The following is a 16772-nucleotide window of genomic DNA, read 5'->3' on the forward strand; positions in this document are numbered from 1 at the left end:
AGCCCCTAAAGCTTTTTCTGTGTGTGTGAGGTAGACCTAAGGCAGAGTGTAACTGCATCGACAAAAAAGACCTTAGACGCACACACATGCACACATGTTCAGCAAGGGCGGGCCAGTTAACAGTCAACATTTATCGTTCTAAAGCCTCGCTGACAAAATGAAGGGACTGTGGGAGAAGTTACACATAGGAACAAAAAAAATCCTGTGGGCACAAGCAATAACAAAATGATGATGTTCTTGTGTCTGGCTAATCTCAAGTACACACACACGCATACAGAGCAGTGTACACCTGCACAGGCACATGCACACATGTCCAAGCAGGGGGCTTTGTGGCATATTTTAGCTATTATCCAAATGAGTACCTTCCACAAACCCACCAATCAAGTTTCCTTTTATCTTTTATAGGCTGATTAACTTAACAGGCTTCACATGCTGCACTGGGCGCAGGCCGTTGTGTGTGTGCTGTTACGACCATGTGTGTGTGTATGTTTGTCAGAGTGTGTTGGTGACTGAGTGCTCTGTGTTTGCGACTGTGAACATGAGTGCATGTGTGTCTGTGTACATACCTTGCTGCAGAGACTGCATGGCAGCGGTAGGCTGCAGTGGGACCAGGCCTTGCCTCTGGAGGTTGAGGATGTGCTGCTGCTGAAGCTGCTGCATCTGGATCAGCTGTTGCTGAAAGGCCAGCTGCTTACTGCCTAACTGCTGAAAAACACAAATAGTGTAAGAGTTAGCACAGTGGTTCCCAACCTTTTTTGGGTTCTGACCCCATTTTAACATCACAAATTTCTGGCGACCCCAGACATTCAAAACAGAGACTTTTTAGTTTTTTGCTAATGTTGCAAGTAAATGTTAATTTTAGATGACATTTAGGGTACACAATGTATATTATTATGGACGGAGGCAGAAAAGCCAGGAGTAGATTACTGCACAAAGTGAGAATTTTATTTTCCTTGGTCAGGATATGTACAGTCAGTCCAACTCATATTTACAAGGCTGACAATTAATACTGAACAAACAAGAACTCAAACTAAGAATTATGACAGAGCTGCAGCATCTTAAACCGACCACAATGAACATTTGAAATATAAACAGTACCACAGTGCTTCAGTTTCAGCTTCACAATGTGTCATGAGTTTTATGTGCTGTGATTGTCTCTCTCAACTCACCATATATTTTTTATTAGTATGTTCTTATTTTTATCAGTTACTAGAAATTTCTAGCAACCCCATTTGAATTCTAGGCGACCCCACGTGGGGTCCCGACCCCAAGGTTGAAAAACACTGAGTTAGCATGATATTTACATTGCATTATTACCAATACAGTGACCACCCTTTTTTAACCCTAAAGGTAAATTACATCTAATTTTATCTTCTGTCACCTTTTCTTAATGTTTTCAGGTCTGTGGAATAAGTAAGTGATTGCTATGAGGCCCATGCACAGAGAATAAGTCTTATAATAAAAATTAGTCAGGCAGTGAGGAGTTTGAGGATGCAGAGAGGGAGGGCAGGGAAGGGGGGAAAGTTAATGGGAGAGTGGGAGAGACAACATGGCGCGTGGCGATAATGTCGGTGTGTGTTACAGTGATAAATGTCGCCTTTCCTGCTCCCCTAGTCTGGGGCAGACCTGGCCTGTGCTGTGCTGTTTGAAGTCCCCCTTGACCAATCCCCAAAAGAGATGGACTTTATCTTTTGCAGATAGCTAGTGGAGAGGAAAAATAAATAAATACAACTTGAGGAATGGCTCATTGTGTGTGCAAGTGTGTGTGTATGTGAAGGAGAGTGGCAGCGTGAAACTCTTTGAACAGAGAGGAACTCACAGGAAGGGCAGATAGGTCACTTCCTTTCAAACTTGGTGCCTGGAGAGATGGACTGTGGTGACACTTTGTGTGTGTGTGTGTGTGTGTGTGTGTGTGTATTAAGAGGTCAGGGGAGTTGGCACAACAACTATTACTTAAAAAAAATAAAAATGAGCAGGGTTCAAATGGGGCAAACACTTTGCTTTTACTCCTGCTTTTGTTTCTGCAGAATTCTGTTTTTCTTTAGGTGTTTAACATTTAAAAAGTTATATTTAGTTTAGTTTATTTACTTAGTTAAAATCTAAATGGAATAAAGACATTTACAGAAATAAAGAGCCAAACAAAAATCACAAATCAAAAGATCAAGGTCTCATACAAATCTTTTGCAACAGCCAAAACCAGAGAATTAGGTATAAATTGATAACAGAATATTTTCATTGCCACATTTTCTTTTTCCAATGACTTTCTATGCATATATTCAATAAAGTTAAATTACCTACTGAAACTAAATAAAATAAATACATCGTAGACTGGATACAATACACAGTGTACAGGCTGTCTAGTCATTGAAAAATCACATTAATCTGTATCTATTTGTACATGTTGAGCTGTAATTACAAGATAATTACTGTAAGAAACATCATCCTCTTGGGCTTTGACACAAGGAAGGAGGTCACATGGCCAAATCGCCATTTGTTACAATAAGTGGCGTATCATGATCGAGGTGTCCTGACTCGAGTGCTTCCTCCAGCCTCTGTGTTTTTTTCACCGTCCAGTCCTACTGTCATCTGCCCCACTTGTCTGTCCATTTCATTCCATCCTCTTCCTCTGTCTCTCATTCCCTCCTGAGATATAGCCATGGTTCTTTAAAACTCCCTTTGTGTGTATGTGTGTGTGTGTCTCCGTGTGTGTGTGTGTGTGTGTGCCTGTGTTCTGTTTACATTAGCTGTGGCTGAGTGGCCAAAGCTAGCGCAGTAACAGGCTGTCAATGTGATTTATGAGCACATCACACACTGTCTGAGCCTGCCAGTCACACAGATGCACACACATAGCAGGACACTCCCAGACAGACACACACATACAAATGCACACTTCTCTTGTGATGGTCAGAGTCACTTCATTAAGCTGACTCCTGACCAGTCCCAAATGCACCAGCGACACACAAATACTTGCTCGACACACACATACACTCTCTTTTTCAATGCATCACTTCCACACAGACATGAAAGTGAAGAAGAATTGCAGAAAAGAAGAGAAAGGTCAGGAAGTCACAGCCACTCATGCACAAACACTTTCTGATTTATCCTTCCTCTTTCCTCAATGGTCTACTCCTTTACTCTTGTGTTTTGAGTGCATTATAGGCCTACTGGAATCCAAAGGTAGTTAAACTGTCTTCTGTAGTCAGCTAGTTTGCTTAACCCGCCTGAGCAGTAGCCATTTAAAGATTCAGAGACAATACATTTAGTTGATTGTTGTTTTTCTTGTATCATGGGACGATATTTAAATGACTAACCAGTAAGTAATGTTCTGGGTGTCAGTACCTGCTCAACCAGGTAAGACGAGAGAGTGCACTAAAAAGATATTCTCGCTGTGAGTGATGGCTCGTAGCAACTGAAACACGCTGACTCCTGGAAATGGCCTTAGTCATATCAGCTGTTTGAGGCTCTGTAGGGAGGCATATTCCCCCAAGTGTATGTGTTTGTGCAGTGAACCATCACACATCAAACCTCTCCCTCTCTGCATGTATGTGTAGCTGTGTGACCAGTGTTTGCACTTGTCTAGTTGTTAAAGGACAACAAACCTGAAAACTGGGACAGTGGCATAGAGCGAGGAGGAAGGGAAAACGATTCAGACACACTTTCAACATGCGAGTCAACCACAACTGGTTTGCTTTGGTCACGGTCGAGTTGGTTGACCACTGTCGGCGAGGAGTTTGGAGGATGGGGGGGAGTATGGGGGCTTCTGCCCACTGGGAGATGGGGAGGAAAAAAAAGGAAGAGGAGGAGAAATCTAGGCTGTGTCTCCTCATGCGTTTATCAGTAAAGTCTCATGAGGAATTTCTCCTTAAGTCTCTCCCCTGCGTGGTCGATTGTGTGTTCAGCAATTTTTAGCGAGGGAGCATTCATGTTAGGAAAATGCCTCACTCACATAAAGCGCGCACAAGCACAAATAGACATGCAGATCCCCTCTGGTACACAGGTTATGACAGTAATCTTGTCTGATCGATTGAGATCCTTTTTGTTGTGCCACGATGTGATCCTAGTTTATCCTCTGTTATCCTACTGTACCGCAGCTGTGGTTAAACCTGGTACATAGTATGTGTGCGTGTGCATATTTGTGTGCAAGAGAGAAAGCGAGAACAAGGGAAGCTCCTAGTGCTGGCGGGGTTAATTGACAATTAAAAGAGTGGCAGACCCCTCCTACAGAGAGATTTCACCTCGGGCTTTGAGCTGAAGGCATGCAAATGAATACTTTGGCAGGGTAGCGTATGGCTTAGCACAGCACTCTTTCACTGCCTCGACATGGCATGCTGGTGGAAAAAATGAAAATCCATGTTCACTAATCCTTGTTTTGTGACAAGCTTGGACACACAACAATAAACTAGGGAATGTGAGGATGACAGCAGAGGAAAGTAGGAAGAAAAAGATCTTTGTACATCCTATACATTATACTTGATGGGATTTTTTTCTTCTTCTCCTGGCTCCCATGTCAACCACTTTTACAACATTTAAGGGTACTTGTGTACTTCAGAGTATACTTGAGCTGAGTGAGTGTGTACTTGGTTAAGTTCACCTCTTTTGCTGCTTGCTTCCCAGCTTGCTGCTGCTGCTGTTGCTGCTGTTGCTGCTGCTGAGTCAGAAGCTGGAGATGCAACTGCTCTTGCTGCTTCTTGTAGTACTCCTGTAACTACAGACAGACACAGAAAAGGAGGAGGCAGAGTGAGGATATGGCATAGGGGAGGGGGAAGGCGAGGGAAGGGGAAGGAGGTAATTGAGGAATATGTGGAAGCAAGTGATTCAACCTCAACAATACCACAGTCTTTTAACAGTGAAATGCCCCATAGTCAGACACCATAACTTGAATCGGAGTCTTAAGGAATGCAATTGCTTTCTGTTCTTCTGTTCAGAGCGAAGGACGCAGTTTATTGTTGTGGCAGCGTGTGGTTTATTGACAAACCACACAACAAGCAAACACTGGCCTGACAAAGACTTCTGAAGAATATTGTAGAGCTATTATGGCAAGTCAAGTTGTGTTGCAAGGTTATTATGTCAAAGCCATAAAGCGGTACCTGCTTGAATTATTCATACAGCACTGAAACGCTGTGTAGTCTGACTGACTGACTGTCTATGGCACAATGCAGAAGGGCAACAGGCCACCCGCAAACATACCCTGCATCATACCACTGACAGGCAGAATCCTACAATACAGTGAAATATAGAAAATATAAGCTAGAAGAGAAGTAGCTAACAAATGCTTTGAAGCTGTTCTAACAGAAACAAAATGCACATGGCGATATCATCTGAAGCACTTCAGGTGCGCTTTTATTGTGTTTACCATACAGCTTTCACTGAAGACTCAGGGGGCTGTGTACAGATGTTTACACTGTATTTACAAGGGTTGTAAGTCCATCACAGAAACTGCATAACAGACTTTATTGCAATTCTTCTGTATTAACAAGCTGGATGTTTGAGAATCAGCTTGAATTATAAAGCTAAAAATGACTGCCCTGCACTCTGGTTCACACATATTTTAATCTGTATAAACTCACACAAACCCCCCACATAGAATCTCCACTGACTGGCCACAGCTTGTCTGTTTGTTTGAGTTACTAATCATTAATTTACTCAGGAAGCTCCATTAAGATTATAATCTTGCTGAGATGGGAGCAAGGCAGACAGGAAAACTCAGCTTGAATTTGTTTGTGTGACTATGTGTGTGTGTGTGTGTGTGTGTGTGTGTGTGTGTGTGTGTGTGTGTGTTGAGGGGCTATCCTCCTGAGAATGGCTCATACATGGGTCTGTCTGCAGTTTGTCTTTGTTTCATGCTGCATCAAACGTTCAAAGAAGCCTTTTAGAGAAGAATGACTTCACAGCACAGCAGTTGCTTCGGTCTCTCATCCGTCTGACCCTACAGTGAGCGGACTACACACCACTGCCCATCCTTACCACACACACTATGTGTAATGTAATGGTCCTGCTCATTTTGTGCAACAGCATTTTACATGTCCAGGCTCAATCTTGTCCAAGCCATAGCTTCAATTTTGTGTAATTTACTCTGCTTTTGTACAATGTCATTTCTTCTCGTCCTTAATTTATTTTAAATGCAGGACTCATTCCTTCATACTGCTCTTTCTTTTCCATCTGTCTTTTCTCTCTTTTATCGCTCCTTAGGCGGAGTTAATCTCTCTTTTCCGCGTCACTAGCCCTGATCGCCTCCTCATCACAGACAAATGCATATGCAAGCAGACACACTCAGGCACACACACACACACACTTGGCTGGAGAGTGGTGAGTTGAGGGAATAATTAAGTGATAATTAAGGTCTTTTTAATGATTTGATTCAGTGGCTCTGTGCATTAAGAGTATGTGTAAGTGAGGCACTCACCTCTCCAGCCTATTACCATGACCTTGACTTTAGTGAACACACCCCGAAAGAAAGGCAGAGCAGCTATGGCATAAGTAAAGGTTAGAGGAAATTTAAAGGTTAAAATGCACGCAAACACAAATTTAAATGTACAAATGCGTGCACATATAAGCACCCAGCTGGTGTGTAGCAGTGGGCTGTAAACCTTACTTACACACTCTTACACAATACCGCATTGCCATGGGGATATGGAATTTAATGCTCCAGTGAGTGATATGTTGCATGATTCTTCTGTGTGTCTGTGTATGTGTGTAAAAGTGCCTGATTTGCAGATATATACTAAGAGTGAGTCCATACTGTGGTTAATTAAGTGGGAGAGCAATGTTAAACTCAGTGGTTTTAATAGCAGGAGTCTAATGTGTGTGTGTGTGTGTGTGTGTGTGTGTGTGTGTGTGTGTGTGTGTGTGTGAGTATGAGAGAGAGATAGAGAGAGTGCATTATCAACCCCCTTTCCCCCCTGTCTCCTTTTTCCTCGTTAGAGAAAAAAGAGCCGGTGAAGAGGTTCTTAGCTGTCTGCATGTCTGTTTCCAGAAAGCCAGCACATTTCACATTTCCATTATGATACATGTTGTAGGATCTTCTCACTGCAATTTATTCTGGCCTAAAGCTACCGTTCCTTATTAAATATACTGTCTGCTTTAGCCTTGCCAGTGTGTGTATGTCTGTATTTTCTAGGCATCCCTGATGCTACAATTACTTCTTTATCTCCACAGTGTTAATAGTCCTCTTCACAGCTTTTACAAGGTTGCATGTGTGTTTTGCGTGTGTAGGTAGGAGGCCACAGGTCATTTTGGCTGAATATTTGACGGATCAGTTGCAACTGCAGAGTGTTTATTGGTTTATGTTGACATGGCAACCCTCTTATCATTTGATGGGCATCAACACACACTCTGAGTCACTATGATTCACTGAATGACGTTAAAAACTATATAACAATGTGTGCGTGCGTGTGTGTGTGTGTGTGTGTGTGAGTAAAAAGGTGTATGTATGTGCCTGCAGGTGGGGGCATGCGTATTCTCTTTGCAACAATGCTAAAGCAGAGGTACTCCAAATGACAATGTGTGTATAAGTGGGTATGTGGATGTGTGTTTATCTTCAAAGATCTCTGAGCACTGAATTAGGTGCAATCACGCCCAGTGTGTGTCAGCGCCTACTAAAACAGACATACCCAAGCATGTTGGCCTGGGACCTGTTCCAACTTTGAGTGTATTTGTGTGTATGTGTGTTACCTGTTGTAGCATAAGTGCTTGCTGTTGCTGCAGCAAGGCCTGGAGCTGTGGGGGAGACAGGATCTGTTGCATCTGCTGTGGAGTGATCATTTGTGGGCTCATCATAGCCATGGACACTGGTACCTACAGACAGAAAAGTGACATAAACACATGTTAGATTTTTACACACTTACACACCAACCTCCAAAAGCACAAAAGTAGGACAGCTCAATCAGTGGGTTAAACTTTGTGTGAAAAGGCCCAGCCAGCACAATAAGCTGAAAGCATGACTGTGCCTGCAACTGAATGCTTAACTCAAAACAAACAAACTGAACACAGGTTCGTATGGACAGGTAAAGTTAGAGAGGTGTGTTGTCTTTTATTCTCTGTTGTCAGTCATGGCTAGAAAAGCTGGCAAACTCAGAGAAAGATAAATAGACAGCCATACCACAGCATGCACACACACACACACACGCACACACACACACACACACACACACACACATTGTTGACACTTTTCCTCCACAAGCCTAACATAGAGAAAAAAAAGGTAATTTCTGTGACAACAGGCAGCGATAAAATGACAGATACGCAATCTCCCAACAAAATATAAAATCTTATCTGCTTCCGTAAACATATGATTAGGGCTGCCTCCGATTCTCTTTCCACACAGTCAAGCCTGGCTAAGAAGAGAGGAACAACAAAGTGGCTATCTGATGAGATGTCTATCTCATCAGATAGAGCGTCAAACAGGCAACAGAGAGGGAGGGAGAGAGAGAGAGAGAGAGAGAGAGAGAGAGAGGAGGAGAGAGAGAGAGAGAGAGAGAGAGAGAGAGAGGAGAGAGAGAGAGAGAGAGAGAGAGAGAGAGAGAGAGAGAGAGAGAGAGAGAGAGAGAGAGAGAGAGAGAGAGAGAGAGAGAGAGAGAGAGAGAGAGAGAGAGAGAGAGAGAGAGAGAGAGAGAGAGAGAGAGAACTCAGAGACAAATAAGGTAATTCTTGTACATGTGTTGTGCAAGCAGTTCTATTGCACATGCATTGTAAATAGAAATGGGTAGAGATGGTAATCCGATTACAAACACAGCAAAACTGAAGGCAACATAACCACATAAATGAGAAACTGAGACATGCAAATGTGACAGAGTGTATGAAAACCACACAGACAATACTGCTGACAAAGTGCTTTTGTATTTATTAACTGAAATAAGGATTGAGAAAACAATAAAAGGGATAAAGATCCAGTGCAGATGAAAGACTGGTAGATATTCAGTAGGGGAGGGGGAGCCAGATTGAGTGAGTTTTCTGTGTTTACAGGCTGAGGGATGACTACCTCTTCCTTCACTGCCTACACATCAATAAAGTATACTACCTTCTCAATACAAATAATCCTGTCTGTTAAAAAGTGATGGCTGTTTTACAGAGAAATATTAGGGTGAGTTATCACCTATGAAATTGTCCATTTATCTATATTCACTGAGGTGAGATCAATCTCTCATGATCAAACTGTGTGAATGTGTGTTTGTGCATGCAGGTGTGTGTTAGTGCTAGTGTGCACGTAGCTCTCTTCAGTGCAGTCGATCTACTCGCCACCTGAGGGGCTGGCAGCCAGGGGAAGTGATATGAGATGGGAGTGTGCAGTACAGAGGTGGATGTGCTGTCACTGGTAAATTAAATCTGTAAGGAGCTGATTTGACTTTGTAAACATAATTGGCCATAAATACTAACACCCCTGCCCTCTTTACATTGTTCTCTGTCTGTTTTCTCTCTGTGTGTCTGTCAAGGTCCATGTCCATGTCCAAGACTCTGTCCATACCTTTGCCAGTTTTTCTTAACAAAACACACTAAGAAGGCAGGACAGATGTGAGGCTGAAATAAGACAGTAGAGGAAGAATGTGTTCAAGTATGACAATAAATGCGGACGCAGCACAAGTATGTATCTGAGCTAAGGGAGAAGAAGTAGAAGAATAGACAGTCAGAGCGGGGTGAGGCAGGGGAACGGTGGTGTTGTGGCAGTTGGTAAAGGAACAAGCAGGTTGGGGGTGTGTGGGGGTGTGAGTAAGGTGGGGGTTGTGATGGGTGCTGCCTGGCGTCATGCCAGCTTGCCCTCGCTGCTGGGCCTTGTCAGTCTAAGCTGCCAAATGAAAAGCTGTAATTAATTGCTCTTGTGCATCCCATTCTTCCTCCCTGACAACTCATACATTCTATTTTATACACACCGCCATTGACATTTTCAAGTCACAGGCGTAATAATTACTGGAGTTATAGCACCTTTCTGTGTGTTGGCTGACGGTCTGACACAAGAACCAAGTGCGCGTGCATTTCTGCAAGTGCTGATATACTGTACTCTATGTGTGTATGTGCATGTGATTGAATGTGTGTATAAATGTGCACATACTCATGTGTTTAAGGATGAATGTGTGTGTGGCAGACTGAATGCTGAGTAGTTAAGGTTTGACGCCATTAATTGCCCCTATAATCTAATATCACAAAGCGTGGTGATTATGGGGCATGCGTTGCCACCGCCATACGACACCGTCAGCCTGAGAGCGCCGCCACAAAACAAAAGCCTCGCCATTAGCGATTTGACGGGCCAGGACAAAAGCGCCTCACAATGCGGAATTATATTTTCATTCGGCTTTGTCTCTCCCGGTGAATGATTTCTCCCCTTTCATTGGACTGTGAATAGGGAGAGTCTGAAAAGCCGGGCGATTTGAAGTCAGCCATTTATTAAATGCATTTAATTTTTTTTCCGCTGTCGTCCCATTTTTTTCATGTTGCATGTTAATTTAAAAGAGAGAGATGCGTGGTAGATTAGTAGAAGAGAGGTGAGGCTTGGGGGGGAGTGAGTGGAGGAGGCAAGTAGAGGGAGTGGAGAAGGAAGGATAGCTGGGGAAGGTAATTATCTTTGAACTGTATAGAGATGTGCATGAAGAGTCATACAGAGTAAGGAACCCTTCCTCACAGGTTTTTGGATACAGGAAGTGCAGCCTAGAGAAGAGGTCAAGGTTGCAACGCACAAATATTGTCAGCATTCACTTAATCCTGCGTAGTCTATAGGTGATAAACAAAAGTTGGATCACTTGCGATTTTAAGATTTTAAAACCCATGATATCACTTTGCCCATTAATATGAAAGAATCAGTCATATGTGCACACATCACATGCATACACACTGGCTGGCAGACACACACACACACACACACACACACACACACACACTGCTGAGGGGTCGGTGGCTGACAGAGGTCAGCCTCTGCCATGGAAAGAGGGAACTGGGGGAGGGAGGACGAGAGAGAGGAGAGTAGAAGAGAGAGACAGCCCTGTCGTTTACAGAGAGTGGAGGAGTAATTAGAGGGGTTGTTTGAAGAGGGAGTTTAACTGATTAACAAAGGAAGAGAGGGAGCTAGGGAGTGCCAGAAAGATGGGGAGGAGAAAGAGGAGAAAGGCATGGAGTCCCAGAGGAGAAGAGAGAGAAAAAGAGGGATGTAACTTGCATTTCAATGAGGATCCATCCCTGTCTCCTTTCGGCCCCTGATGACTTTTCATTCTAACGAGGAGGAAAGCCCCACTTTCCATTTCAGATGAATCCTCAAGAAGAGTGGAAGAGGGCTATCTGATATTAAACCAGGAAGCAGCTAGGGGAATAGACCCAATGCAGCTCAACACCATGTTTATATAGAGACAGGCTGGATAAATGACTGCATCATTCCTAATTTATTAGTGAAGTTGAATTTCACACCTTTCCTGTCCCTTTAATTGAGGTCTCCCAATACAAAAATATGCCAAAAATCAATCCTCCTTCAACCAAGAACTCATTAATCCAAAATCTTTAATTTTATGCTACTGCACACCAAATTATCACATTAAACATAAAGAAAGTTGCACTTTGCTGAGCTACTTCTCAGAGGTAACATATTGAAGATAAATGCACAACCTTTTGAAGACAAATTCATGAATTAAGAAAAGTAGCCAATCTACACTTGTAAAAGGCAGTAGCCAGCATATTTAAACCTCAGTTGAGCTTCACAAACAGATACATTTGCTGTTAGAGCTATTCACCTCAGGCTCGCTCAAACAATGTGTATCCACAATGTGTGTGTAAGTGTGTGATGGGGGTGAGTGGTGAGAAGAAAGGAGGCTATAATCAGAATCTAAACAGGCTCTCAGTCTAAATGATGCAGGCCCTGCCTCTGGGTCTATGGGGACACACAGGAGAGAGGGATAATTGAAAAAATGACAAGGAGAAAGCAGGAGGAAGAGAGAGGCTGACACAGACCTCCCCTCCTCCTCCTCCCCCTCTCCTCCTCCTCACTCCCCCTCTCCTGGTAGGAGCAAACCCCAGTGCTGTTTATCCTTGTCACTGAGCATTACCACCTCACCCTGGAAAGGATGCCTGCCTCTCTGTCCATCTCCCTGACACTCGTACACTTTAAAACTGGACTTTGCATGAAAATCTTTTGTGGAAACTAAATATTTTTTATTAACTTTTTTAAGTTCTCAGTTTTAGCCCCTTGTAGACTATTGGACAACTATTGCATATTTGCCTCAATATTTTACTGAATGTACATATGTTTCCTGGTTAGTATCTAAGATCCCTGACATTCATGGCTCACTTTCAACAGTCTGTTTCAGTAACAGTATTATTAATTTCATGACATTCTACCAATTTTTGGATCATTTTTGTTTTGTTTGGATTGTTGACTGAAGGAACTGATCAGTCTTAACATCAATAAAATAATCTACATACTTGAGACTGGAGAATTTTTTAAATTAATATTATTATGCCAATTATGCTTAATGTCACTAATTTGCATCATACCTATTGTATGTGCTATATTCAAATGAACAATCTCCATGTAATTTAGCATGTGCTTGACAGCAATGACACAAGTAATTTATTGTTTCATCTTATTATGAATAAATTTAGACAGTAAGGGGTTAAAAGAGGCCACTAAATGCCTCTGAATATAAGAGCTTCCTTTTAAATACACAGTGCCACGTTGGCCCTCCTCGGTGTTCTGACTGTGATGAAATCTTTTGCTTCTTACTGGTTCAAGGTTTGTTTGTTCAACAGTTTCCATCACTGTCACCCTTTCCCCCTTTAAGTCCCTCCAGGTAAACAACCTCTCTTTGCTCATCATTCCAAGAAATGAGAGGAGAGCATAGGGTGGGGTGGGGGGTGGGGGCAAGGAGTGCTGGAGAGATGCAACGGAATGTAGAAAACAGAAAAGAAAGAGTCTGAGTGAAAAAGAAGAAGAAAAAAAAAGAAGCAATGCCTACTGTGCTGAGAGCGTTGTTTGGAGCTCAGGGCCAGGCCTCTACTGGAAGTAAAAGGGGCCCATTGTGTGTGGTGAGTACCCCTCCTCCAGCTAATCTGCAGCAGGGCCAGGGGCCACATTGCTCTGGGTGTAACCGATGAGTGAGGCCAGGTGGGGTTGGGATGATCGTACTGCCTGAAACCTCACCCCGACCCCAAAGGTTCAAGATCTTTTGCTGAGTAAGGATGCTGGTGCTATAATAAAAATAGAGTATAGGCAGAATGTAGATTTGTGCAACTTTCACATAGTTATCATTTACGTGCTGTTAATTATTGCACATAGGTGTAAAATTTAGATTTCTGGAAGGCGACTTAGAAGATACAGTTTAGGAAGTCATTGAGAGAAAAATATAGAGGAAGAGTTGCATATAAATAATGTATAAGCGTAATAAGGAGCTGAGATGAAGTCTAAGGCCTTAAAAATGGATGAATACATTTAATGATAATACATTTAATGGTAAATGAGTAAAATAGAAGGGCTGAGCTCAGACAGGAACACAGGCTGATGAGAACAGGGAATTGGGCTCTAAAGTTCTGTCTCTGCATGAGCTGCATCTTGTTCTATGTACCCTATGGCCATGCACACACACACACACACACACACACACATGCACACGCACACACAGTATGCATATGGACGTGCATAACACGCAGCTCTCTCTGACAGGGGCTAGACAAATGAAAAAGGAAAAAAAAACTTAAGAGAGGACAGTGAAAGACCAGCAAGTTCAAGTGGAAAATCCCTCCCTCCCTTCTTCTTCTTCCCCCCTTCCAACCGCCTCCCTCCATCTAACGCCCCAGTGCTTCAGAATAAAAATGACAACACATTTCCAGAAACACACACTCAGACGCACACACTCTCAGGGCACTTCATTGGGAAGTGTGAGAGGCTGTTATCGACCATATTTCATTACTGATTTCACTCATGTTTCAAATCACAAAATAAGAGTTTCACACTTCAGTGGCCAGACCCAAACCCTCCTTTCCATCCTTCCCTCAGTCTGTCCACCCCTCTGCCCGGAGCTAAACCCATTCTACTGGCTACTCAACCTCCTCCTGTACACTCTTCACAAACTGTCAGGACCCCATACACCCACAGCCCAGTTCTACCCCCAACCCCCCCGTTCCAACACACTCTACACGGGCGTGCACACATAGCCCCCAATTCCCTCCACATCAAATGAGAGAAACTGCCAACTAAGCACTTTCATTGAGTGGACAAAAGGAGTGCTTTGGGAAAAACACTTTGAAAGGAAATAAAAGAGAATGAAAGAAGGAACCGCTTCAGTACCACAGACTCTGGGGGGCTAAACACTCATCTTTCCACATACTTTTGTTGATTGGTTTAAAGACTTTGAACCCTTCTTCAGAATTTCATGTTTAGAGGCTTTTCACATACCTATAATGATTTAAATGAATCAGAGTGGGCAAAAACAATTAAGCAACATATGTAAAGCTGGTATTTTAAGATTATACTGTAATATTGATTACAAGTTGTTTCAGTGAAAGGAAATCTGTGCTTTAAGACCGCCATGACTCAGTTTCCTCCTCCAGTCTTTCCTGCATGGTTTCGTCTCTTGCTCCATCCCACTGCACTGGTGCCAGCTCTCTCCAGAGAGCAGTGAGGCAAGCTAATTAACATATCTCTAATGAGTCTTTTCATTTTTTTCTAATTAAACGAGCTCCTCAATAATACATGAAAACAGGACACTGCGCTATTCAATTACATACATATGGGCCTCAGCCAAGTACGTGCGTTAATCTGTATGTGTGCATGCCAAGTGGCAGCGTGTTAAGTGTGCCAGCCATGCGTGCCAAGTGGGTGTGTATGTGTCTGCTTGTGCCCACCCAGCGAATGAGCATGTGCCAAATGTATCCATTGTAGAGAACGTGTGGCAGGTCATGGAGACAGGGTACGTATCATGCTGGGTAATCCGCCAATTGCCAATCTGTCTGCCAACTGTGTGCCCACCCATTCACAGTTGCACGAGTGCTACTATCAATTAAACTAACTGTGGCACGAATGTCCAACCACAAACACCCACTTAGACTGAGATTATCTACACACCGCAAAGGGTAAGGGTATAATTTAAGCGTAACCTCTTTTACCTGTATTCAATCAGAAAAGACAGACTAAGCTTGCATGCTCTTTTTCAACAAAACAGCACCATGACAGACAGAATGACAGCACCATGAGTATAACAATTTATGTAACATAACCGTTCAAAAAGGCAATTTTCTACAGTTTCTACAATGTCATTTGAAGTGTCGCCATTATCCATCAATGTAATTCAGTAGTATTGCTATCTGTGTAAAATTACACATTTGTTTCTGGTGTCAAATCAAAACGCCTCTTTAATCCTGATTCATTAAATTACTAAATAATCATTTGAAATATTCTGATTATTGTGCTTTAGCGAGTGTAACTGCAAATTTTGCTGCAATCAATTTCGTTGCGATTACTCGTGTAGAGGTTGGAGCTATTGTCAAGTTTCTCCTGAATGTGACACATGACAGTGAAACACACACATATATGCACATACACAGTGATGTGATACCATCTCACACTGCCAGCCAAACACAGAAACCATCTCTGAACAACCAATCAAAAAAGCAGATATAATCTCAGAGTTTCTTTTGCTCTCATCTCAGATCCTCCCCTCTATTATACATAAAGAAAAGAAAAGAAATATGATGGGGAAGGGTAGGGGGCAGGGGGGTGGTAGTAGGAAGGGTGGAGGTGGGAGGTGGTGGTAGGAGGAGGGGTGGTGGTGGTCTTGACAGCATAGACCAAGGCTTCTCCAGAGAAGTCAAGACACGAAAAGAAGTCTTCCCGCTCTCCCTGTCTGCCTCCATCGTTCTCCCTCAGAGAGAAGGGAAAAATCTAATTATCGAGCTCCTAAAGATCTCATTATTGGCTGAGGCTCATTTGCATTTGTGAGAGCAGCCCAGCAGGAACCAACCTGAGGACGGCCATTTTGTGCCTGATGTGAGCCACTGTGTCACTGTACAGTCGCTCACTGCCACCTCAAGAAATGACCAAAAAAAAAAATGTCTTAAATGTCTGGCTTCACTTACTGGTGCACTCAGAGGTATGAGTGCTCCAGTTACAGTAACACAGTGCAGCTACTCTGTCTCTGAAGTGATCACAAAACCACAAATTACAGTTATTAAGAGATTTTTACATGCCCCCTATTTGTTTCAAGGTCTAGTAAACAATAGCTCTGCTTCTTCTGCTGACATGTTCACAAATCAGAGGCCTATATTTGCTTCCAAGCACAAACACGCCGACAAATGTAAATCCAACTGTGTGAGCGTTGGCAGGGTGCGTGGGGCCATGTGAGTTGACAGCTCAGACAACAGAGATGTAGAGTGGATGCCCTGGAGAGTAGAGAGAGGCTAGCAAGGCCAGGCACCAACAAACAAGACAAACAAGACAGAGATGGAGAGGGAGGAGGAGGGGGAAGAGTGCTGAGTGTGTGTCTGTGTATGTGTTTGGGAAAGAAGCCAGTGGAAGGTGATGCTCCTTTCATATAAGAGAAATGTGCATGAGGCGGGTCAACTAAACATGCCTCTGACCTGCATTCGACCTCATTCATGTGAGACTACTGTCAGAAGTTAATCCCTTGTCAGTGTTCACAGAGGCGAGACTTACACTTTACTGCGAAATGACATATTGCGTATTAAATCTAACTTTTGTCAGTCTTGTTTTTTCTTGCTACCCCATTATATTAATCTCCCTTTAGGATAAAATATTTTAGAATCTGTTTAGTTTATGTTTTTTTTTCTGTCTATTCCCCAAACCTGGG

The 16772-nt window shown here is 42.9% G+C and overlaps 1 protein-coding gene across 1 annotated transcript in view; it reads right to left on the minus strand.

Moving 5' to 3' along the window:
* foxp4 (forkhead box P4) overlaps positions 1-16772 on the minus strand; it is a 92308-nt gene that overhangs the window by 24612 nt on the left and 50924 nt on the right. Inside the window, 3 exon segments of the mRNA XM_030134787.1 lie at positions 567-705; positions 4592-4705; positions 7672-7794. Coding sequence (XP_029990647.1) covers positions 567-705; positions 4592-4705; positions 7672-7794 — 376 coding nt within the window.

The sequence above is a fragment of the Sphaeramia orbicularis genome, chromosome 5 (assembly GCF_902148855.1).
Source record: "Sphaeramia orbicularis chromosome 5, fSphaOr1.1, whole genome shotgun sequence".
Taxonomy (NCBI): Eukaryota; Metazoa; Chordata; class Actinopteri; order Kurtiformes; family Apogonidae; genus Sphaeramia; species Sphaeramia orbicularis.